The sequence below is a fragment of the Micromys minutus genome (genome assembly GCF_963924665.1).
Source record: "Micromys minutus genome assembly, chromosome: 22".
Taxonomy (NCBI): domain Eukaryota; kingdom Metazoa; phylum Chordata; class Mammalia; order Rodentia; family Muridae; genus Micromys; species Micromys minutus.
In genome coordinates, this window is record NC_137957.1 from 18,267,810 (window position 1) to 18,294,432 (window position 26,623).

General features: G+C 41.6%; 1 protein-coding gene across 1 annotated transcript in view; it reads left to right on the plus strand.

The window, feature by feature from the left end:
- The window catches only part of LGR5 (leucine rich repeat containing G protein-coupled receptor 5), a gene marked incomplete at both ends in the record, with an annotated part of 113,478 nt that overhangs the window by 44,838 nt on the left and 42,017 nt on the right, over nt 1-26,623 (plus strand). Inside the window, 2 exons of the mRNA XM_080934993.1 lie at nt 10,839-10,910; nt 25,644-25,715. Of these exons, the coding sequence (XP_080791119.1) occupies nt 10,839-10,910; nt 25,644-25,715 (144 nt within the window). The remainder of the gene's footprint in view (nt 1-10,838; nt 10,911-25,643; nt 25,716-26,623) is intronic.

The following is a 26,623-nucleotide window of genomic DNA, read 5'->3' on the forward strand; positions in this document are numbered from 1 at the left end:
ACTTCTAAGGACTTACAAATTTTCCTGTATGTGTTACACTTCAATACGAATATTTTAGAATACATCATTTGTCATTAAAAAATACTGTTAACGAAGGTACCCAGAATTGTCATTACTTGGGCTGTTATAAAATATTCCTAAAGTCTAGGCCTTTGTTTTGAATTTCACTGGACAGCTTTCCTCTGGAAGTTTATTTGAAAAATGATCCCTTGAAAAAAAGTGCTGGATCAACCCCAGCCTGGATCCGTTATTAAAAAGGATATCTGGCAGAGAGCAAAATGCTACTGAATCTGCAAAGGCAAAATTAAAGTCACCGTAAGCCAGAGTCATGAAGTTACACAGCATGCAAAGGAAGAAAGCATAGAGAATTAAAAAGTCCATTCTGTTAATGTTATTGTTGTTGTATTGAGTAGTTTAACAGTAACACTGTTAAGATGGAACTAAAGTTGTCAACTAACTTGTGTATTTTGAAAGATCAAATCAGAGTGAGTATTCAAGGTTGGTAAAGAATTGGGATTCTTCCATGGGGCTCATATGCAATGCTGAGACCTGCAGGTGTCATTTGTAAAGTTTGAAAAGAATCTATGAAGGGTTTTAAGCAGAGTGACAATTGGGATCATTCTGTGCTCCATCATCCTTCCAGATGCCCCTGCTGAGTACTCGGAAGAAAACACCGACAGCAGGCAGCTATATACCTGGAGCTGTTTGGATGCTGAGGGCCAGCAGCGGGTACATAGAGGGAAAAGGAGGTGGGAAACAGCTGCATTTGAGGGCTTACTGACATAAAGCTAATCATCTGAGTTCAGAGCAGAATCCACTGGAGAATTGGATTTAAAAGCTCCGAGAAGCAAAAACAAGAGGATTTCTGGTGCTTGCTGGCCAGCTGGTACAGCTGGATTAGTGTGGTTCTGGTTTGTTGTGTTTGATAAAAGATAAGAGGAAAGGAATATGTTTGGCGGATATGTAGTTGGGTGTGTGGAAAGGGGGTGCCTTTGTGGACCCATGCTGAGGCATCCCTTCCCCCTGAGGGACCAACCACAGGACAGAGAAAGAGAGAGAGAGAGAGAGAGAGAGAGAGAGAGGGAGGGAGGGAGGAGTAAAGAGGAGTAAAGGCTGGATGTGGAGGGGGAGGGAATAGGGAGAAAGAAAGAGTAAGGAATGGGAACAAGAACAAGAGGGCAGGAGAGAGAGGAAGGAGCAAGCAGCCCCTTTTCTAGTGAGTCAGGCACACCTAGATGTGGCCAAGTAACTGTGGGGCAGAGCCTCGACTAGATACAAAAATGGGTCAGGGAGGGATGTTACGCAAAACACATGCTCTCAATCCACATGTGTGAGCATAGACGTGCAAATGTGCATACCCATTCACTGACCACAGGATGAACGAGAGGGAGAGGATGGTGAGGAGAGCTCACTAACATTAAAAACTCCAGAGAGTGTCAGCAGTCACACAATAGGCAGAAGAAAATTCCACAATTGAGCCCACAGACATGCTGGGAAAATACTGTGAGAACGTTAACTTCAAAATCGACAGCGCTTCTATGAAGAGTGCAAGTAGTGCAAGAGATCCAATGAGTCCTGAGCTCATAAAATTTGGCTTGGAGGTGGGCAGTCCTTGGCAAGAACGGTTTCGCTCCGTATGTGGGAGGGATGAGGCATCCTGTGGACCAGAGATGAACTGAGAGGTTCAGACTGGGAAAACTAAACCAGAAACCATTCCAACAAGAGCAGATCACAAGAAATTAAGAGCTCACATTCTCCTTACATTTTAATAGTGGGCAAGACCTGCCCCCATGCTCATCTACTGAAAGGAAAGATGCTGCAAACACAAAAAACCGAAGTGTTCACTGAGGGTCTTAATTCTAACTGCTATTTAGGATAGACTTGGTGGCTCAATCAATAAATGTTTATTTCTCCCAACTCTAGAGGTTAGAAAACCCAAGATCCAAGACTTGGTGAGCCAGATTTCCTCAGTTCTCAGGTGGCCATTGTGTCGCCTTGAAGCCAACAACAGAGACCAGGACATCAACTCTGCAAGGAGGACATCATCTTCATGCCCTGATTATTTCTAAAATGCTCCATCTATAAATACTATCCTTGAGGATTCGGAGGTTAACGGATCGGGGATAAGGGCACAAACATCACATTTGTAGCAGAGGGTAATGTACCATTCACTGTCAACAGTACACTGAAGTATGGGACCCTTAAAAAGGGTGAAGCAGGGAAGAAAGTGTGACTGTAGTAAGCAGGAGACAGAGGAGAATAGAATTTGGACTGTTTCATCTTTGGTGGTCCAAAGAATTCTAGTTATTTCCATGAAGTAAAAGGGAAGGCATCCCCAGGGCATGATGAGAGAAGTTGTTTGATTAAAAGGTACACAGCAACTCGTAAAGTGGGGAGCGGTTCCCAGAGGAAAGAGTTGGGCAATAACAGAAAAACAGGATTGTGTAGTACAGTTGGAAATGCACGAAGACCAGGAATTTATAGACTTCGCTCTGTACATTTGTGGGTTTCTCTCTCCTAGTAGCACTCAGTAACCTGGACTAGTCAAAGAGAAAACAAATCCTGATGTTTTTCCAGGGCTGGGGTCTTGCCAGGAGATGAAAGCAAACGAGAGTTATGAAATTCGGAGCATCCTCTACACAGGAACCCACCTGGTCTGAGCCAAGCTGTTCAGCAAGAGCACAGATTTGACCCCTCAAGCCTCCGAAGACTGGCTGCAAACTTGGAAAGGCAGAGTTTGTGCCACAGACAGGGGGGTCTGTTGAACGGTGTCATGGGGGGGAGAAGAGCAATACAGACAAGAACTAATTAAGACATGGAGAGAGCATATGTTAAACCAGGTCTAAGAGTCTGAGGTAATGTAGGGCTTTTTTCTTTCTTTTTTTTTTTTTTTTTTTTTTTTTTGTGGCATTCTGGATCCAGCAGAAGCTCCAAGACAAGGCAATCAGAGGCATCTCACACAGCCTATTTTGCTGTTGATACAGGCTGGGTCCTGCACAGAGACTCCTCTTCCCCAGGCCCTCAACCCTGGGCCAAACCACATTTGCCAAACCATCCATTCTTCTGCAACTGCTACAGGGGGAGGTCTGTTTGCTTTCTAAGTTAGCATGCAAAGTAACACATTCCTTCCAGAACTTTCACACATGGATGCCATTTTGTATTGTTCCTATTGATCCCCGCTCTCCCCTCCCCCAAGCTGCTCTCCCCCATCCTCCATTACTTCCTCTTGCTGACCATCTACATCCCCCATCGGCTTTCATGTCCCATGTATTCCACTACCCCCACACACCTTAAGATCTCCTCTTCCCCTCTCATTGTAGCTAGCCTATGCCTGTGTACAAACACACACAAGTGTGCTTACACACACACACACACACACACACACACACGCGCGCGCGCGCGCGCAAATTTGTAAACTTAAATTCAGGGCGCATATGAGAGAAAACGTGTGGATATTTTTTCCCCCTAAATGGCTTATTTTACTCAATGTACTGATTTCCGGAGTCACTTTCCTGCAAATGCCGTGATTTCACTTTCCCTGAAGGCTAAGGAAAATTCCATTGCGCGTCTATAACTGTGTTTCTTTTATTCATTCATCTGACAGGCATCTAAGCTAATTCCATTTCCTACTGCAAACCGTGCTGCGGATCTTCAGGGATCTCAGGGGCTTGTTGATCTGGAGTCCTCTGGGTGTAAATGTGGAGGTGAGGTCAATGGTTGGCTTTTCCCTGAGTCTCTGCTCCATCTTTGTCCCTGCATTTTTTGTAGACGGGACAAATTTGAGGCACAAGGTTTTGTGGGTGAGTTAATATCCTTTTCCCTCCACTGCCAGGCCGCAGGAGGATGCCTCTTCAGGTTCCATGTCCTCCACTACTAGGTGACTCAGAGTCATTCCCATGGATTCCTGGGAGCCATCTCCCCCAACCCTGCCACCACACTATTTCCATTCACTCTCCAGGCCCTTTCTCCTGGGCTCTCCCTATACCTACTTCACCACCCCCTCATTCCCCTGCATCCCCTCCCCCACCCAGTTCCCTCCCACCCCCTGCCTCCAGTGTCTATTTTATTTCCCCTTCCAAGTGAGATTCAAACATCCTCACTTAGGCCACAAGGACAATTTTTATAACTGCCTCAATTTCATTGACTGTTACTGATGTGTTTTAAATTATTTATATCTTTTAAATCTGGCAAGTCATATGCATCTAGGAACTTATCTACTTTTTTCTAGATTTCTCAGTTCTTCAGAATATGTTTTCAAAACATTCTCTAGTGGTCTCTAGATTTCCCTGGAGATTATAATATCCACTCTAATCATATTAATGTGTCACTTCTCCGTTTTTCTTTAGCTGAAACTTGGTTCCTCTGATTTATCTTCCCAAACACACCTTATCAGTGAGGTGTGTTTCTTGGAGGGAAAATTGCTGTATATAATTTTTCCACTCTGTCATCTAGTGTGTATGTTTTTGATGAGTTGAGACTATTTACATTTGAGTTTGTTACTGAAAGATGTGTACTAAGTCTTGTGTTTTTATTGATTCTCTGGTTGGTTGAATTATTGTTTGTTCCTAAATATATCACCTGTTAGTATAAGAGGCTTTCTTGGATATAATGTGTTCCCTTCTAGCTTTACTCTTTCTGTTCCTTTCCTTAATTTATACTTTCCTATACTCTGTGTGATTATTACAATCTTTCTTCCTCCCTGTTTTACAGTATACATTTAAATATCTTCCATAATATTGAGTTGGTGGTCAAGAGCTGCCCTAGTTTGTACTTGTTTTTTTTTTTAATTATTTATTTAAGTACACTGTAGTTGTCTCCAGACACACCAGAAGAGAAATTGGATCCCATTACAGATGGTTGTGAGCCACCATGTGGTTGCTGGGAATTGAACTCAGGACCTCTGGGAGAGCAGTCAGTGCTCTTCACTGCTGAGCCATCTCTCCAGCCCCTAGTTTGTACTTGGTTAAAACACATTTCACCATCAGTTTTTAACCATATATATATATATATATATATATATATATATATATATATATATATGTAGAAATTCTTCTCTGATGACATCTAATGCTTCTTAAATTGGGGTATTCCCTTCTTTCTTTAGATTTTTGAAGTTTTCTGAAATAATTTTTGTGACCTAAAATACAAATTACTTTAGAGATAGTTTTCTGGACTTCTGAGAAGAATGTGTATTTAATTTTCACTTTGTGAAATATTATATAAATACCTGCTAGGTCTGTCAGACACCATTCACAAAGAGCTGCAGTGGGCAAGTAAGCTCCCTGGAGATGACCCTCCATCTTGCTCTGCTGTGACAGGTGCGCCCTGGTGAGGCACTGCCCCAGAGAGTTCATCTCAGGATTGCTTCTTGCTACTGATATAGTTTCTCATGTTTGGCATTGCCACATTCCTCATTTATTTGGCCTGGTGTAAATGGACACAGGGAGACTCTCACTGCCTATATAGCCTGGTGTGATTACTTCCGAAGTAATAGAGCATTCGGCAAATTTCCAGCAGATCAACATGAAGATGAACTTTCATGAATTAATTCTATTTAGACGAATTAATGACTTTACAGAATTCCTAATTTGATTCAAATAATTTTAGAAAAAAAAAGTTTATAGAGATAATTTTAGTTGTTTTGCCAGAAAGATGTAATAAAGTTAGAATCAAGAATAGAACATGCCCCTCCTCATAGAATAGTAAGTAAAGTCTGCATAAGGAATACAGTGAGATTTCATAAATTACACTAAGAAAAGAGTCTTGGAACAGATTTGCGATTGAGGAAAACATTTATTCTAGGTCAGGTTCAAAGATGAGGCTACAGGTGTGCACAATATGATAAAGCAAGGTCATGTGAAACTGTTGCTTTGAACTTATAATGAGCTTATAAAGGGACACACTGCTTTAAACTTATTATTAACATCCTTCTGTAACTCCTTTTTTATGTAATATTTCACCTATGAGATAATTTTTTTTCTTAGAGAACTTCTTGTTTAAAAAGCTATAAAAAAACTGAAAGCAAAATAAAACTTTGGTGTAGCCCTTTTCAGCTTTGTTCAGGGCGCATATGCACACACATGTGCGTGTGCATGGGTGGTTTGTGACTTTCTTTTCTCTCTGGCTCACAAAGATTTAATGAACTCTGAGCCTTTCACCTGCCCAGTAAAAGGCTCCCCACCCTGACTTAAAGAGAAAATAGCTAGAGTAACTATTTCTTTTCTTATTCACCTGTTGATATCAGCAGAAATCTATTTCCAGAGGCGGGGGGGGGGGGGAGTTAAACTGGCAGAAGCCATCAGCTTCTAGCCCCCAGAACAGTAAGAGAGAGTTAAAGGCCAGAGGTCATCAGCTTTTAACCTTTGTCCTTTGTCAAATGCTGTGTCCCACTTCAGTATATGACCCTGTCAGATCAAGACCCCTGGCATAGGTCCATTTGATCTATTATTATCTATCTACTACCTATCTATTATTATACATCTACTACATTGTGGTATTGTTTAAAAACAGAGTTTATTGGGATGTCCTATCTAGATATGAGAGTACCTGTGGTTGTTTGAATGAACATAGAATACTTGGTCCCCTGTTGGTGGAAGTATTTGGGAAGGATTAGTAAGCATGGCTTTATTGAATAAGCTGTATCATTGTAGATGAAGAGATGAACTCTTGCTATGGCTTCAGAACGATCGCTGTTGGTGTTTTGCCACATTAGAAGCATAACTAAGACAGCACCTTTAGTCTTTATCTCAGCTCCTTCTATCCTATGGGTCTTTATGTTTCTTCTCTAGGTCAGGTACAAGGATGTTCCAGAGTTTGGGATATTGGTTTTTTTTTCCTTCACTGATGTTTTAGCATAGCATTTTCTCAACCTTGTCCCCAGTCCCCGATAACCATGTCTAGCCAATTGATAACATTACCCCTTGTGTGTTTTATTTGACCCATTGATTTTTTTTTTCATTTCCAACATTGCTGCTTTGTGCTTGAGTTTTTGTCAAAAAAAATTCTCAATTTCTATGATAAATTTATTCCATGTTGATAACTTTTTTGTGTTGCTGATTTTTTCTTGTCTACTTTTTTGGCTTTTTTCCCCTCTTCTATGTTGTTGGCTTTACCCTGAAGATCATCCATTGAGTTTATCTGCTTGCTTGTATACTCTCTGAAGTCACTGATCATTTTTACTAGTAGTCACTCTAAGTCTGTAGCTGGAATTTTGCGCTTGTAGTATCTTTTGAAAGAGTCATGGCGTAACCCTTGTACTCAAGGTCAAGTTGACAAAAGTCTAACATAGGCCTCTGATGGTGTTTGTGATGAATTTTCATTGGGCTAATTGTGTGGGAAAACACACACACATCACAACAGATTGTAAGTGGCATCATATTATGGGATGGAATTCACGTTGAATGAAAAGGACAGAGGTAGATGAGCAGTGTGTAGCTATTCATCTGTCGCTCTCCGCTACTTTACTATGGGTATAGTTTGACAAGTGCCTCAAGTGCCTACCATCGTGATTTCTGGTGGAATAATATCCTGCAACTTCAAACTGCAAGCTAAAATAAACCCTTCCCCACTTTTTCTGGGTTGCTCTTCTGCTGCTGTGACCAACACCTTGACCAAAAGCAACTTACAAGAAAAAGCTTACGGTTGTGGGTTACAGTCTGTCATTGAGAACGTCGGGACAGGAACTGAGACAGCAGCCATGGAGGAATGCTGCTCACCCTCCTGCTCTCTCACTAGATCACGTTCAGCTAGCTTCAACACGACGCACTACCCACCCACAGAGGGCTGGATCCTTACGTATCAATGAACACGCTAGAAAATGCCCACCGGCAGATCTATCTGGTAGAGGGAATTCTTGAGTTGAGATTCCATTTTCCCAGGTGACTCCAGATTGTGTTAAGTTGGGAAAAACAAGACATTTACTAACACAACTCTCAAATCCTCTCTGTCAGAGTATTTTCGTCACAGTAACAGGAAAACGAACTAAGGTTTCTTGCTTTTTCATATTTCTCGTGTTTCTGTGATTCAGTTTGTACATCTATTGGTTTGAAGATCTCCTAATTTTGTGTGGGGAACTTCTTATTATACAGTCTAGTTTTGCAGGTTCAATTCGTAGTAACACTTGTAGGGAGTCTTAGTCAACTCCATTTACCCCACCAGAAAGCTAAACAGCTAGAGCATCTTTAGATTTTTCCCCCATTGTCTGTCATGGTTTTCTCTGAATATTTTAAGTATCCCATTTGTGAGTTTCTGAAGATTTTCCTTTCTTTCCCTTCTTGGAACTGGTCTCTACTTTTTCTTATTCTATTTACCATCACTGGACCACACAAAGGCAACTGACTCTCCTCGGTCTTACTTGGAAATCCAGAAAACACTTTCCTATAATTCTTCTCTGCCTATCAAGATGGGTCTATCAGGAGGGGGTCTCTTCTTCCTAAGTTTTCCACTTGAGAGGAATTTTTGCTGGCTAACAGTGGCTCTGGGTGGAGTGGTGGCCCAGTGGACTGCTGAGGCCATAGGACAGAGGATGTCCTGGAATGGGGAAGTATAAGGGCAGTGGTCAGTGTGAAGACGACCTGACCCACAGCAGCCATAAGTAAGAAGAACCAGATGCAGAAGTGACTAGGTAAAATTGATGCTCGATGGATCCCAGATGTCGGAATGATGGGACAAGGAATGGTTGATGATCAATTTGTTTCCTTCTCAATATATTCTTAGAATAAAGCCTCACCAGTGTTAGCGGTCAACTGCCATTTGTCAAAAGAAGAAAACTATGGGAGGAAAAAAATGAATTTTAAATGGCCAACTGTGGAAGCCATAGAAACTCTTGGAAGAGAAATTTCTATTACATTAGTGTGTCTGTTGTTTTTCTTGTTGCTATGAGAGAATAACTGAGGAAATAGGTGGAAGGAAGGAAGGAAGGAAGGAAGGAAGAAAGGAAGGAAGGAAGGAAGGAAGGTATCATTTTGGCGCACAGTTTGAGGGTACAATCCATGGGATGTGATGTTGTCTCCACAGTAACCAGAGCATAAAGCAGCTGAACACAAACACTCACACAAAAGCTATGACTATACCTCGTATTGTCAAGTCTTTTCAGAGATTACACAGTCATAGTGGGATATCTAGAAACCACATTGATCTGTTTTAACACATTGCTATTGGTAAGCATACGTACAAGAAAAATAAAATTGTCATTTTTAATTTTTACTGTCAAGATAATCTCAGGAAAATCCAGATTTTAAAAAGCATAGACATATTTTACTCCATATTTTTGTCTCTGCTTAGTTTTAAGGTGAGAATATAACATGTATTTGACTATATGGTTGTATACTAGTAGGTGTCAACATTGATAGTAGTTCTAAGGTTATCATACTCAAATATCTAGCAAAACATTTTGCTTCCTTTGAACATATTTGTTACTTTTTTGCATGTATACATGTGTGCTTTGCATGCATGTATGTATACATATTTACATGTGGAGGTAATGTGTTAGTGTGCACAAGCAAATGCATGTGTACACATGTGCATGTGTGTGGTCATGCATATGGTGACCTAAGGGATGACAGTGTGTATCTAGTCACTCCTCACTGTGCTGAGGCAGGGTCTGTTGGCCAACTGTGAGATCCCTGATTCTAACTTGTCTAGCTAGCCAGGCTGCCCCAACTATCCACTGTCTCTCTGCTTCCAGACAACTGGGATCAGACATGGCTGCCATACCTTCCTGGCTTCTACATGGGCTCTGGGGATCCTAAGCCTGGTCCTCATGCTTGCAAAACAGATGCCTTATCCACTGAGCTGTCTCCCCATCCTTGTGCTGTTAATATTAAAATAACTCTTCATTCGTATAGCATCACGGAGTTAGCATTAGCATTTGTCAAAGCAACTACAGGATCAGCATCTGCTCAGCTGAGGAGTGGCTGTGGGTGTGTGCACTTTAACAAAGAAGCCCGAGTCTTAAGATGAGCTTCAAGTATGAAATCCAGACCTGATGTTACAATGGTATCCATTCTCAGGATTCATTCATTCTCAGGTCACTTTCTCCCCAAACCTGCAACATCTCTGTGTAGTCTGAGCTGGTCTGCTCTTGGTATGTCTAGCTGTCTCTGGAGTTCTGAGACACAGGAAAACCATAGACACTATGCAACATGTGAGGAACAGTAAGGAAAGAAAGAAAAAAAAAAAAACAATAAAATCTAATTACACGGGCTTCCACTTAAAACAAAAATTGATTGAGTTCTGCCCAAAGTGGCTGGTTGTTTCCTGTGCCAGGAACTACTGTGCGGCCCAGCAGGAAGAGACACAGAACAGGATCGCCTTACACCCTCCCTTTATGGTTCATTTCACTTACTCAATGCAATCCGAGAAGCTGCAAAAGGAGCAAGTCTGAAGACGGAACAGGCTTTTTGTCTTGTTTTAAGTTTCTTCGGATCAAAACATTTGTTTTTACAAGGTGCTTGAAATCCCGGAGGAACGGGGGTCCTAGAGTCGCCAGGTGAAGACATCACACTCTTTGTCACTTTGAAAGCGAGACACAAAGTCGAGTTTCGTCTGCTTCCTTTTCTTGTCTTACACAACACCGTTTTAAACATGAAGAATTACAACCATGCCCATGAATGGTCTAAACCATCTAGAACTCCATGCAGGTTCCTCGTAGAGTGTTTAATCCCGAGAGAGAGCTCCTGACCTTGGCTGGTAGGATGTATGGAAACTCACCATTCGTTTGTCAAGCAGAGGAATGAGTTCATTTTACTGTCTTGCTTGGAAATGTGGGAAGCAAACAGCGGGATGTCCTTGCTGTGGTATATCCCGCTCCTCACATGATGTCTGTCTTTCCCCTCCAGGGACCTCAGTATGAACAACATCAGTCAGCTACCCCCCAGCCTCCTCCATCGCCTCCGCTTCCTAGAAGAGCTGTAAGTACCACCGCTGTCTGGATGTTTCCAGTCAGTCTATGCTGAGCGCATTCCTGCGTTTGTCTCTCATCCTTGCTGTGGGAATCAGATAAATCAGGGAAGCTGTCGGCACCGGCACCGACAACTCTGGCGCATGAGGAAACACTTAAGAGGTGGGGGGTGAGGGGGAAGACGAGCTTATGATTCTGGAAATCAACTTATAAAAGAGTTTACCGTGAGGCTACAACTTTCTAAGGTGAGACTGAGCCAAACAAATTAACATTTTAAAGCAAGGGCTATTTAAAAGGGCTGGATGACTCTCTGGAAACAGTTAAACAGCAGGGTATTAAAAGTTTGGATACTGGTTCATGTTTATTAAAATAGCAAGTAAAGCTATAATGAAAACCAAAAAACTGCCGCTTGGTTCAGCTTGGGACTGGGAGAATTGAGTCCACATTGTATAGCACCAAAACTTCTTGTCCTAATCACTTTTAATTACTGTTTCCCTACTTTTAAATTTAGCTTCCCTCAAGGCTTCAATGGAGAAAACATGAAATCCAGAGGGACTTAAGAGTGGGTTCTTCTAAAGTCACTATTAAAAAAAAATTGTTTTTAAGGAGAAAGATAAAATTAGTTAATGATGCACAGAGAAACCCTGATTAAGTCTAGTGATCACCTTCCAGAAGATGAAAAAGAACTGTATATACCAAAATTCTGCATTTGCAAATTCATTTCATCCTCATACCCTGGTGAGTGATCGAAACTCTGCACCACCATGGCCCCCGTGAAGGACGCTTGGGCACCATCAGTTGGGTAAATCCTCTGACGGTTGATTAAAGGGATTGTGTCGGCAATGACCTCTTTTGAAAATGCGTCCCTTTTAAACCCCAAAGTCCGGGTCCAATTTGAGAAGTATTTGAAATCTTTGGTGTACCACATGATCTACCACGGGAGGTGGAATATTCCATCATAAGCAAATTGTACAACAGTGATCATTTCTTCAAGAGGATAATATTCCCAAATTCTCTATGCCAGAGCTTTATCTCTTTCTCTTTTTTTAAATGGTGTTATTGCTTAAAGAGCGTTATTATTCTTATTTCAGGAAAGAATATGACCAAGTGATTATCACATAGTGTGGCGGGGAATCAGGATAGTAATTTATATAGCAAGATTTTTTATCATTTACAGAATATATTCAGCCTATACCTAGACTTCTCTCTCTTCCTCTCTACACTTGATCACATTCACTTACATGGCTACAACTTAGCCTTCAAAACAAGCTAGGGCTATATCTGTCTGAGTCATGGTCTGTACATAATAAATAATAAAGTTCTGAAAAATAACATGTGAAACACTTAGGAGGAGCTTCACACACACGTGTGTGTGTGTGTGTGTGTACATGTATGTACATAGTGGTTGATTTAAGTAAATTTCAAACATCAGGACTGTTGGCTTAACTACAACTCTCTTGTTCTCCTTGCCGTGCCCAATTAAGATGCAAACTTTAGCTCTCTGTACCATCATATTTCTAAGATTAAAAATTATGTACCCTTTTCTCTTTTAAATATCACAAGGCACAATGCTTCCTTTCTTCCCCAACACATACTTCGACTTTAGACCACAAACTGAAACAATAAATTATTCACTTCCCCCAAGGACTTTTAACAGAGCCCCTGCCCCCCCACTTGTGACTTAGCCCATTCAAAATAACTCCTCTTTCTTCTCGAAGTAAATGTTAATTCTGTCTCAAGGGCAGTTTGTCAAAAGATAGTTGAGGGGGGAAGCAGATTAAGGGAGGGGACGAGAATACCATTCTAAAGAGGGGCTTCAGTGAACCAGCTCATACCTATCTCTCCGGAGGCTCCGTCAATACCTTGGTCATAGAACCAGAGGGTTCCAAAATTAAAGGTCACTCTTTAAAACCATTCCCATTCTCTTTGTCTGGTCTGGAATTTGATCTGCTAAGCTGACTGAGTTGCTGCATTTAAGGCTAAGACTGAAACTCATGAGACGGCTCAGGAGAGGAAGGCATTTGACACCATCCGATCACCAGACCCCAGATGGTGAAAGAAGCAAAACAACGCCCCAAACTTTCCTCTGACTGCTTCATACAAACATGTGAGCACACACATATACACACACATAGACACCCATTAACGCATTAACACATACACACACATAGGGTACGGTATACACAGATGGTTGGGTAGGTGGGAAGGATGTGAAACAAGTTTGGGGCGGGTAAAACATGATCAGCATATATTGTATGAAACAAATTTCATCAAAATTTTTAACCAAAGCACAAAATAAAAGAAGCGACAAAGACGAGAGAGATAACTGAGAGGTTATGTGTATATTTCGCTGTTGCAGAGGACCTGAGTTTGGCTCCCAGCACCCACACTGGTGACCATCTATAAATCCAGCTCCAGGAGACCCATTACCTTTCCCTGGTCTCCATAGCCACCTCCACTCAGATGCATACACCCCCAACACAGGCACGTGTTCAAAATAAAACGAAGCACTTTTAATAATAGAAAGGAAAGGACATAACAGCAAATGCTTCTGGAGATGGGTGCAGAAGGAAATCTTTATACACTGATGAGAAGGTAAACTGGTCCAGGCTCTGAAAATCAACAGGGAGATAGATGATTTGCCAGATGATCCACCTCCACCACCACTTCAGGGTGTTTATCCACAGACTCTAAGTCAACGTAACACTAACATAGTTGTACACCAGTGGGTTTTGCAGCATTGCTCACAGTTGCCACATAACAGAACCAATGCAGGGGTCCAACAACTGAGAGAGCTGGACAAATAGAAACAAGGGAATGTTTTTCAGCCTCCAACAGAAACAAAGTTAGGTCATCTGCAAGAAAACAGACACAACTGGAGATAATCATGTTAAGCCAATTAAGCCAGTCACAGAGACACAAATATGTTCTCTCATTTTGTGATCCTGGATTTTATATAGTCACATAAAGCCATGTGTGTGTGTGTGTGTGTCTATGTGTATGTATGTATATATACATGTATATATATATTATAATTATAATATATTAGATTATATAGTATGTTTATATAAAACAATAGCAAAGGTGAAATTGTCCACAAGCAAAAAGAAGACAAACAGGAATGCAAGGGATAAGTAAGGAGAGTTGAAGGGGTCACATATATGCTCAACATAAAATGTATGCCTGTATGAAAATAAACCTACATTAAGTTAAATTTTTAAAATAATAGTCATAAAGCAAAAATAATACCTTGCTTTCTACTGGTCAATGTGCTTGTTATAAATTATCCCATCCTATCATCTTAACTCATAAAGATAGAATCATCAATCCTGGTTAGCAGACAGGAAAACTGAGCCTGAGAGGGAATAAGAGAGACTCGAGGTAACAAAGTTGGTTGGCATCCGCACTAAGAGCTTGGCTGGAGTCACAGCGAAGCGACTTTAGAGCAGTGCTTGAAAGGAAGAGAGGGGATAAGGAGCTATGCATGGCTTTCCTACTCTATTCACCTCATCACCCAAGTGCCAGGTACAGGATGCTTCCCAGTCAAACACCTCTGACTCAGTTAAGGAAACTGATGTTCAGTGGTAGATGTGCATCTGTCTGTGTGGGAGAAGGAAACAGAATGAACTGGGAGGCAACCCGAGGAGGGAGCACATATTCAGATGTTAATCCCACATCCTTACCCCTGAGAAGTATCGTCACAATCTGGAAGTGTAAAGTCTGACGCTGTTCAGCAGACCTAAAACATGTGTTAATAACATTGGGTATAAAAAGATGTACTTAACACCGTGGCTTATGGAGTATTTTCCTTAAGCAAACAGATTGCCATCCACGCTGGCTGACACGGGTGTTTAGGAATCTGTATGTGTGTGACGTTGTGACAGTGGAGAAGTTATTGACAAGGTAGTAGCCTTCCACTCAGCTTACCCAGCCAATTATGTCTCCTTAGAGCTGCCCATATTATCAATAATAAAATCCCATCACAACAGTCTGTAAAGATCACTGTTAGTGAGTCCAAGTCACCATCCTTTTGCTCTAACTACCCAATACATCATTTCCCTGGCTTGCTTCATTTGTTATAGACTTTATGATATATATATATATATATATATATATATATATATATATATATATATATATATATATATATATATATATCATGATGTCATACACAGCAATGTAGACAGCTGGGGTTCACAGTTCACCCCTCATTTAAGCTTAGCAAAGGAACCGTAATTGGAATATAGCAAGGACACAATTGTGAGGATATTCAAGGAGTTAATTTTTTAAGTATGTCTCTAGGTAACATGTTTCTCTGCAACAAATATTTCAGGGGAAAAAATGCTATCATGGGAAATGATTTCCTCTCTTGTGCTTGACATCCAGGGACAGTGAGGCTATTCCTAGCTTTGGCACATTCATTCCTTCATTTGTTAATTTATTCTAGTGACCCGGTTTGCACAAGCCAATCACTCTGCTAACTCTTAAATGTGGTAAAGAAAGGGAGAGCCCTTTTCTTAATGTAGAAAGTCTAGTTCCACACATCCAGAAGCCCCGGGCACCCTGACCTGGATGTGCCAGTTACCTTCATTGAACTTCACTGGGCCTTGGGTCATAAGTAGTGAAAGCCACCCCACTTGTCCTCTAGGATGTGTCTGAGAACCAACGGGCAGGAATTGAAAGGATATGGTCAATCCCCAACTTATGTTTTGAGTTGTCATGAAACACAAAGACCTTTAAATTGTTCCTTTCTTGTTTCATAAGCCTGATTTTGCAGTAAACCCAGGAACCTGGGATCTGTGGAGGAAAAGCTGGTTGCTGGTGTAACCGATAAAGTCATTGATGCCGATAGTTCTTTATCAAATTTTGACATCTTGAACAATCTTGGCCTTTGGCACCAATATCTCTTCTTCCAGCTCAACTCACTGTTAAGGACTTCATGTTCTTCCTTTGTGGGCAAACAAAAGATTCTGCATTTGGCCTTCGAAGTGTGGCTCAGAGTTCAGGAGCTAATGGCAGATGGTGTCTGTTGCTGGCATCTCCCAGTCAGAGTAAACTTAGATTGGAATTCTGATTAGACCAGGCAGTTGTTTCCATTTCAAATATTCCCAAGTCCTTATTTCCAGCTTGCATCTTAAAATCTTCCCAGAGTTCAGCGCTATTGGAATCAAATTGTCGACTCACAAAGAAACACGAGAGGCTCTAGGGAGGTCTGCTTTTAAGTTACCATTGTTCCCTGGAACAGTTTGCCCGTATTATGGTTGGCTTTGAAGAACCTCTACATAAATAGTAGATATCTATCATTACCAATGAAATTTGGAACGAGAGATACCACCAAACACTCTGAAGCATAATCCACTCTTGCTATTCTTACTCCCTCGACACAGGCCTGAAAACGGTGAGAGCCGTCCCTCCTGTCTTTTGAGATTTTCCTTTAAGGAAGAACTGTGGTAGACTATAGCACGTTTTGCTTGTCAAGTGAAAATACTGTCATACCCATGAACAGTCTTCATGCTCTTAGGCCTTAGCATGTCCTTAGTCTCTTATTTACAATTGTTTCTCAATTCTACTCGATAGAACTCCCAATCTGATTCTGTGCCAATGATTTTGATTCTCTTCAAATAAAAACCCACCTAGATAGAGATACACCCCTGGGTATCATATACTGTGTGTATCTTGTTGCCAATTAGAACACTTTTTTAAAGAATTTTTTCCCTCTGTCTCTTCTTCTGTATCCCTATAGCATACCCTCATCCCCAGCTCCTATAATATACAAATGCCCACACAATTTCTCCACTTAATTTTATCATTTTTTCCCCTTAGTGCTTCTTACATCTATCATTCAATATGTAGAGAGGACTTGGGGTTGGTTGCCAGCACCCACACGAAGGACTTCCACCTTTCACTCCAGTTCCGGGTGAGCTAGCACCTTCCTCTGGCCTCCATGGGCTCTGCACACACGTGGTGCATTTAGATACATTCGTGAAAAGCATTCATACATAAAACAAATAATAATAAAAATAAAAAGAGAAACCTCACAGGGCCTTCACCTCTAGGAAAAGCACTATGGGCAATTGAAGAATACCGAAAGCAGGATAGAAATCAACAGGAATGAACCCTAGACTGTCATCCGATACCAAGTGGCCATCCCTGAAATCATACACACATGAGCAACACTGAACTCAACAGGGGTGCATACAACTCTATGAATACACACATTGTAATAACAACTAAAAAAAAAGGGGGGGGGGACACCACAAATTTGAGAGGGAGGTTGGGATATGTGAGAGGCACTGGAAGGACGAAAGAAAATCGGGAAATAATACCATTAAAATTTAATTTAAAAAAATAATAATAAATGTAAAAAGAGAAAGGTGACATCAAAACTCTCATCAGGAGCTGGTGGGGGTCAGACAGCTAAGATAGAGCATTTCTGAGCAATGAAAGCAGAGACCCAGAGATAGCAGAGAGTGTGAGGTGTTTGTGGAAGAGGAACAGAGAATATCAGCGAGGCCTGAGCGTGAAGGAGCAAAGGCCAAATCCTGAAGGCTCTGCCAGGCCGGATGTAGAATTCAGTAGGAGCGGTGGGAAGCCATTGGAGGGATACATGCATGCAGCAGATAAATTAATGTGACTTTATAAAAAGATATAACTGTTTGGGGGAAGGGAAACAGACTAGGGCTGGAGAGATGGCTCAGTGGTTAGAGCACTGACTGCTCTCCCAGAGGTCCTGAGTTCAATTCCCAGCAACCACATGGAGGCTCACAACCTTCTGTAATGGGTTCGGATGCCCTCTTCTGGTGTGTCTGAAGATGGTGACAGTGTACTCACATATATAAAATAGATAAATCTTTAAAAGAATAAAGAAAAAAAAAACAGACTGAGAAATTATGGGAGCAGAAAGACTCATTAGGAGTCTTTAATTAATTCATTAATTTAATAAAATCATTAATTCAGATGGGTGAAAAATCCAAGAATATTTCTCATGTACAGATGATATTCGAATTTCTTAGCCAGGTTTGTTGTTGTTGTTGTTGTCATGGTTGTTTTGGTTTTGATTGACAGGTTCTCAGTACTGAGAACCCTAACTCCCTGGACAGCATCATTTGAACAATCTCGCTGCTTACTCCCCATCGAAATTTATTTTTTTGTGCTTTAGGAAATACAAAGTCCTGTGCCCTCCCCAGCTAGTGAGGCAGAATCTGGATCCTGAGCTCAGGAAATTGCCTGCCGTGTGCAGGGCTGATGACAGTGTCTGAAGACCATCCCTGACAGCTGGTGTTTCTGGTGATGTCAGAATTGCCTGGAGCTCCTCCCACATCTCTGGGCCCCGTCACAGACGTTCTTAGTGGGTAGGGGGAGAGCATCCAGAACATGGAGGAGATGCTGAGGTGATGAGGATTCTGCTTAGCTGCGGTCACACTGCGATGACTCCCAGCTAGGGCAGATGTGAATGCCCACCTCCTCTTACTGCTCTCTCGGCACTCTCAAAGTCGGGATGTTCAGAACCAAAATAACCCAGAACCGCATCCCCGAGAAGCCCTTTCTTCTGCCTGGCCCGCTTTGAACAACACTGGCACCATCTAAACGTCTCTTCGCCCACTTTACCACCTGGGAAAGGAGAAAATTGGTGCCTTTTGTCTAATTACAATCATCAAATAGCTCCATAAATGCCTAGCATTTATCAATTGCTTAGGTAAAAAGATAGTGAAATTATAGAAGGGAGCTTGCGTTTGTATGTCTGCAACACGGCGCACAGCAGCATACTGAAAGGACCCCAACTTTCGGAATTTCCATCTCGTTTGTGACATGAAGGGAATATTCTTTGATTGTTTCTAATCTGGGTACATAAGAGCTAACCATCTCAGAATATTCATGCCACAGAGGAAGTAACTATAGTCAGTTATATTCAGAAACCTGATCAGTTATCTTGATTGATTGATTGATTGATTGATTGACTGGCTGATAATAAATATCTTTGAGTTCCCAGTTCTGTGCAGGCAATATGACTCTTGACCCGAGGAGTCAATAATCAGACCACACGTCAAAGGGCAGAAAGTGAATCTTCACAGCAAGTCCTGTGTGGACCCCGTCTGTGGATCGAGCTCACTGTGGCCGACTTCACAGAGAAGTTGAAACAGAGCCTTATTAGGCTGTAGTTGAAGAAATCTTGGGGTCTCTGTGCTCGTTAATGAGCTCCTTGTTGTCCTGAAAGAGTTCATTTATTCAGCCCAGAGATCTTTAGGCTTCAATAGTTCTTAGCGCATGAACCCTGAAATCTGAATATTCCTCATCACTACTGAAAGTGAAACCACAGTTTACATGGTCCTTAGACAGTTTTGGGAGGGGCTGGCTTTGGAAACCTATTGGCTGGTTTTGAACGAGTTAATGTGCTTAGCTGACTGAGCGAAGGGAAGTGATGGACCGGCTGTCACGGTGTTTCATGAAGACACCCTAGGAAAGGCATGCCGCTCTTTCCTGGTGAGAAAATCGGTTGAGACAGCGTTGTCAGCCTTGTAAGGAAAATGACTGGGTTGCCTGCAGCGAATGAGTCCGAAGGCGCACCCAGAAGTCCCTGCACTTCCCACACTTCAGCGATGCTTTGACAGTAATTATTCAGCTAAGTTATAGCCAAAAGAACACAAATAGAAGCAGAGTGGTAAAGAACCCCCGCCTTCAGTAGAGAAGAATCCAGGGAGAAGGAAATGGTACCAAATGCTGGGGACAGTTACGTGTTACCCAGATCTTCAGGATGGGACAACTATTTAACCCTGATGTCAGCACTCTGCAAATTTCTAGAGCAAAATGCATTTATTCATAAGATTCTGTGCCTTCTAGGCCTCAAAGGCTGTTAAAAGTCGGAAAATTAATTTCTGTGGACCGGCAAAACTTTTCTTAGTCTCCCCATTAAATGGTAAGATTTGTCATATGCAGCTCCATTCTGCTCTTGGGTGTCCCGGCTGATGTACGGCATCCATGTCCCCTAGAGAACACCAGAATATGATGGCTCTGCATCAGAAGTTCCAAGCCAAGCAGGGCTGCTACCTACCAAAAGAGAACCTTACTTAAAAAGACCCTCCCGGAAGAATTCCTTTTTTTTTTTTTTTTTTTTTTTTTTTTTTTTTTTTGCCCCTTAGTGAGCGTCATGAAGGCAAAGAAGTAAAGTGATTTTCAAAGAAAAATGTTTTCACAGCAGGTTAATAAGAAGATAAACAACCAAAAAGGAAAAGGGGAAAAAAGTGACTAAATTAGGAGTCGTGAGGTTCATGGAACAGACAGCCATGTTCCTTGCTTAGATTTCAAAACACAGTGTGTGTGATCCGTGGGCCTGTTCCGAACACAGACATTTCCAAAGGGACCTGAGCAGAGAGCACAGTTCAATGCCCCTTCCACCCTTGGAACCCAGCCCATGGGGTATTCAGAACACTCCCTGTCTTTCAAGGGAAAAGCACAGAGCAGAAAAAAATCAGGTTTCCCTTTTATAAAATAAAGCACAGGCTGCCTACCACCAAAAGGGTCCATATTACTTTAACTTACTTTAGAGAACCGATGATATTTATACATCTGAAAGATGTTTTAGATTATTATTACAACAGCCAATCATCTCTGTTTGGGGGAGAGATGCACCAATAGTCTTTTGCAATTTAATGGTTAAAGAAAGAAAGCAAATAATGTTGGAATAATGCGTTTCATGCATGGTACATGATAATCTTTATATTAGAATAAAAGATATGAAATTTTTAGGTTCTATCTTATTTTAGAAACAGAAATGCTGAAAGAGATGCTTTTATAAAATAGTGTGTTTTTTTTTTTTTTTTTTTTTTTTTGGAAACACTTTTAAAGAATAGCTTTCAGCCCAATGGCATTTAGGTCTCTAGGACTGAAATATTAGTCCAATCATTTCAGGGAAGGAAAGATTTGTATGTGACTCTTACTGTTCACATTTGAAAGTTTGAGGAGGATTCCCCTCTTCTTTAGTTTAGAGGTTTTTAAGTTTTAAAGTTACTTAACTTACCCCCACATGATAAAGAAATTTAAAAAAAAATAATCATTTCCATAAGTTGTTGTTATTGTCAGTAGGGCAGACCTGCCATCTAGCTAGTTCTCACGGCAGCTGATGGCACAGTGCAAGTCCCTTTGTTTTGGAGCAGACTGTCCAGATGACAGGGCAGTGACTCACAGGGGACTTCTTTATACAGACTCTGCTGCATTTGAAGTCTCTGTGAAGAGAATAAGAAAATAGATAAATACTGTGAAGTAAGGTACAAGAAACATGACCCAAACATGTTCAATAAATTAAGCTGACTAGAATACAGATTTTTTGAAAGAATAGTTTTTAAAGATTTATTACTTGTTTATGTATGTGAATACACTGTCACTCTCTTTGGACACACCAGAAGAGGGCATCAGATGCCATTACAGATGGTTGTGAGCCACCGTGTGGTTGCTGGGAATTGAATTCAGGACCTCTGGAAGAGCAGCCGGTGCTCTTACCTGCTGAATCATCTCTCCAGCCCTAAAAATATATTTTTATTAAATACAGTATAATCTGATCATGGTTTCCCCTACCTTAACTCCCAGACCTCAAACCTCTCCACCTAGGGCTCTGGGAACCATGAAGAAGAAGCGGTGGAAAGAATGTGAGAACTAGAGGGGTGACCCCACCCCCATCCAACGCCATGCCTTCTCTCTCTTCAGAAAACAGGGAAAAAAAAACAAAACAAATAAAAAGAAACAAATATACAAAAAGAAAACCTCAAAGCACTAAGAAATATACACATGCACATGCATGTGAGAGAGAGAGAGAGAGAGAGGGAAAGAGAGGGAGAGAGAGGAGAAACCCATAAAAACACAAAAATAGAAATCCTAACAGATATACTTAAAAAATAAATAAATAAATAAAGCAATTTTTTAAGTACCCAAAGAAAACATTATGAGACAAAACATCTCCAAAAAATACCATTGAGTTCATTTTCTGTTGACCACCTAAAGCTGAGTATAGGTCTCCTTTAATTGTGGATAACATACTCTATGGGAGAGAATTGATTTTGTTTTGTCGGAAGTTGTCAGTTGGGAATCGCTTCCGGGTTAGGGGTGGGGACTCATGGTCAGTTCACCTCTCAGTGCTGGGACCCCATCTGACTTGGACCTGCGATGGTTCTGTGCATGCTGCCCGAGTCTCTTGTGAGCTCATATGTAGGCCAGCTCTACTTGCATAGCAGATGTTGTTTCCTTGGTGTCCGCCATCCTACTGAGGACTGAGTGTTTCGGTCTCTCCTCTCTGCACATTGTCCAGTTGTAAGTCTATGTGTTGGTTCACACTGACGGCAGGAGGAAGATACTCTAATGAGTAGACACTGACCTATAAGTATAGCAGAATGTCATTGGGGGTCATTTTATTGTTGTCTTCCTTTAGTAGAATAATAGTACTTGGTTTTCTCCTGGGTCTGTGAGCTATCTTGTATCAGGCTCTTGGCCACCTGATCAGTTTCAGGCATGAGTTCTGTCTCATGGAGTAGACCTTAAATACAACCAGATAGTGGTTGGTTACGCCCACAACTTTTGTGCAAGCATTGTGTAAGCACATCCTGCTACCAGGTCACCATGGTTGACCAAAGACTTTGTCGCTGGGTTAGGATGCACATTTTTTAATTTTTTTTTCATTTCCAAAGTCAATGTCTCAAAATCCATGTGCCTACCTAACAGTAATACAGTAGCAGAATTTAGTAAACACAAAGCTGAAAACCATATTCACAGCTGAACTGCAGACATGACTGTGAACTGAGAGAGGGGCTTCCCAACTGAAGTCACAGTTTGCTGGTGCATCTATGAAGCCATCTGTAGTGGCCAACCCTGAGTATCTTACTTCAACAAGTAACTCTTCCGTGTCATGGACGACTTCTTATATGGAGTACTCATACTATTATCCATTATTTCCTACTGTTCTTGGTATCACTAATCAAATCCAGGTGGGTAGCATGTAATACACTCACGACTACAGAATGTTGCTTTTTCCTTTTTAACCAAATACATTGTGCCTTGACTCTCATGGTGCGTCCATAGTAACAGAATAGACTGTTTTTTTCTTCTACACCAGGATCTGCCGCCTCCACTGACCCTGTAGTATCCACAACACCAGATCTCCTGTCCAAATTCCCTAAGTACTTTTGCTCTTGGCAAAATTGGTTAAGATATCTCTATGAGAAGGATCCACTGGAAAGAAAGGATTGTTCGTGTCGTTCTCTGACTCTAGCAGACCATACGCAGTCCTCCAGAGCCCTTTAAGCACCAGCGTTGGACAGCTTCTGTCCCCGTTCCCTGACATTCTCCTCCTTGACCATTCTCCACACTCGACCTGGAGAAGCATCTGGACCACACCACGTGCTTGCCACTCCACTCCGCCCTTCCCAGTATGGCTCAGACCTCTGTGGAAATGTCCTCGCAGGAGGAAGGCTCTCCTACACCTTTGTATCTAAAATAATCACCGTCCATAACCACAGCCCTCGGTTCCCTATCGCTTTCCCTTTGTCACTCTCTTCTCGGAGAAATATTCATGTTTTACTCTTTGCTTACTTTTGGGCCCAATGGCAACCCCCTCACGTTGGAGTGTAAGCTCAACGAGTCCGGCGGTGGAGGTGCTCATGAATCTCATATTTATGACGGTACCTCCCATACACAGGGGCTCAACAAAATGCTCGCTGGATACAAGCTGGTCTGAGCTCCGAGTGGTTGTTAGGAGCACAGGAGCCGGCAGCGCTGTGAGAGCTCAGGTGTGCCAACTGCAGGTTAACAGTACAAAGATAAAAGGCAGCAGAAGCAGTGACAGCGAGTGTAGACGATTGGAACAGCTTTGTAAACATCGGTCCTTGGGGCCAGCTTTCAGGCAGGTGTGATACTTCCTTGCCAGCTAAATAAGCCTTCAATCATCCATTTGTTTGCAGAAGATAACCCAGGTTTATATTGATCCAGCTATTCATCCAAAAGAGTCCGCAAGGCTTGTGGGACAGTCTGGATCCGCAACTGCACAACGTTATCTGGGGACCCAACTCACTTAGCTCCTTTCTGAGAGGGTTCATTCTCATGTGTGAGTGTTGCGCATGCGCCTACCACCGCTTGCATGTGGCAGTCAGGGAACAACTGCTGGTGTCCTACTGTTTGAGTCTCTTTATTATTTAATACGTAACCAAGTCAACCTTCAGGGATGTCTCTTTCTCCCAGCGACTGGTGCAGCGCTGGCATTGCAGGTGTGAACTCCTGCACTTGACTGCACGTTGCTTCTGGGGACCCTATTTAGGTTCTCACTCTTGTAGGCAGAGCGTTTGGCGTGTGGAGCCAACCCCTCAGCCCTCTGCGTTCTTCTGACTTCATCTTTGATGCAATGTTCCGCAAATCAGAATCAGAGGTGGCGTTCCGGCAGTCATCTCTGCACGAAAGGCAAGACCGAGGAAGCTAGGGACAAGCAACCTCTTTTTAGAAGGTGATAGAGAAGCTGCATTGTAGCATTTTTATATAGTCTGACGTAGTCATGTAACCACAGGAAGATGGCGGGGGTTGGGGATGGGTACTCCATGTTGGGCCTAGTACTGAACTCAGATCCTCTAGAACAAGTGACTCACCCTCTGATCAATCTCTCCAACCCCGCAAGTACCTTTAATACAAATACTATTTAATTCTCTCCATGAGACAATTGTATTATTTGTTTAAATATCCACATGTGGTTGAGTGTCCGTGGTATGGGCAAGCAAGTGGATAAATATTTAAAGTTGTACAGTGACTGGCTTGTTTCAGTCACAACACTAGTTCTCCATGACTGGATGGATTCTCTCTCTTTAGATATAATACCAAGAAGATGTATTTGAGGCCATCAGACCCTTTAGAAAAAAAAAAGGTCTACCCCCCAGTGGACCAATTCCACCTTTCCACCTAACATACATCTTCATTACTACACAACGGGGCTGTCTTGACCTGCAGATGTTCTGGCCCTAGCATGGGATGAGATTCTCAAGCATGTTCCATGCTTTTCTGGCTTAAATTAGTCTAGGGTTTCCTGCTTGGTAGTAGGCTGCTAAATCAGTAAAGAACCAAACATTGGAGCTACATACTTCACTAGCTGTTTTGCATATTTTCTCAATGAAGCCATTGTAAAAGTAACTTTTCAAATGTTACTGGGGAAAAAAAATGTCAAAACTTGCCATTAAGTCATTCATGTTAGCACATCCTAACCTAAGCTCTGTTTCCAATTTAAGGTATTATTCAATTAAGGCATGTTAAATGAAGCTTCTCTATCTTGTGGTTTAGGAACAAACTGGTTGTGATAATACACGCTTTTATTTTACAATAATAAAAAAAATAAGTATATCCTGATCTAATTACAGTGAAAATTTCCTACTGATTATTTCCTATTATAAATGGTGGTTGTAAAACTTATATAAGTCACATTCTAACATTACTTATTTTAAATTATTTGTATAAAGACTTAAAGGCAGGAATATATACATACACGTTACAAGCTGTTAAATGACTTATCGTAAAATAATTTATTTCATTTTTTCCTTAGGCACCTTTTCTGCCAACACATTTTGGGGAATTTAAAGTGTTTGCAAAATATAAGAAAACAAGGTTCTCTACAATTGCCTATGTGATTTGAACATAGTTGTTTAACATTTTTTTGACAGTGAAATGATTTGCACATGAAGGAAATTGTGCTTACTTTGTCTCTCTCTCCCTCTCTCCCTCTCCACAGACGTCTTGCTGGAAATGCTTTGACACACATTCCCAAGGGGGCATTCACAGGTCTTCACAATCTCAAAGTTCTGTAAGTAAATCAAGTGTTGTCACTTGAAAACAGTCCCGATTCTCATGTCACATGACTGCTAACTAATGTGCAAATATCTGGTGCAATTTGGGTATCAAGTCCCTCTGTCCTTTTTCTGATGTCAAAAAACCGTGTAATACTTGGCTATAATCTGTGTGTGACAGTTCTTCTCTTCCTCTCTAACATTATGTCTAAAGTTGCTTGCCTCTAAATAACCAACCACCTTACCTACTCACACATACAAGAATGTCTTTCTCCATGCCATGCAGTTGGGGAACATGTTCCTAAAGACTCTGGTCACTAATTGAATAACTCACTGTAGTACAAGTATAATGAGATCACAGCTTCAAGTTTCCTTGAAATTTGCTTCCTTAGGCTATATCAAGTAAGGGCTCACTCAAACACTAAACCAAACACTAAGTTTGGGTGCATAAGTGGACAGCTGTTCATTAAGAAATGTTGGATTTGGGATGTAGCTCAGTGGTACATTTGCCAACTCTATTCAAAGCCCTGACTTCTATGCAGGGGAGAGAGCCAGAGAACAGAAAAAAAGAAGTTTTTAATGTATTTGTACGTAAATTTTCTTCACATTCATTGTCCAACTTGCAAATTTGTTGTCATAAAATTCAGTATTAATAAATACTATCTCAGTTTGGGTTTTTATTGCTGTATTGAGACACCATGACCAAAAACAGCTTGAGGAATGTTTATATTTGGCTTACACATCCCTAATCACAGTCCTTTGAGGGAACCCAAGGCAGGAACTCAAACTTGGCAGAAACCTGGAATCAGGAGCTGATGCCCAAGCCATGGAAGGATGCTGCTTACTGACTTGCTCCTCCTGGCTTGCTCAACCTGCTTTCTTCTAGCACCTAGAACCACCAACCCAGGGATGGCACCACCTACAA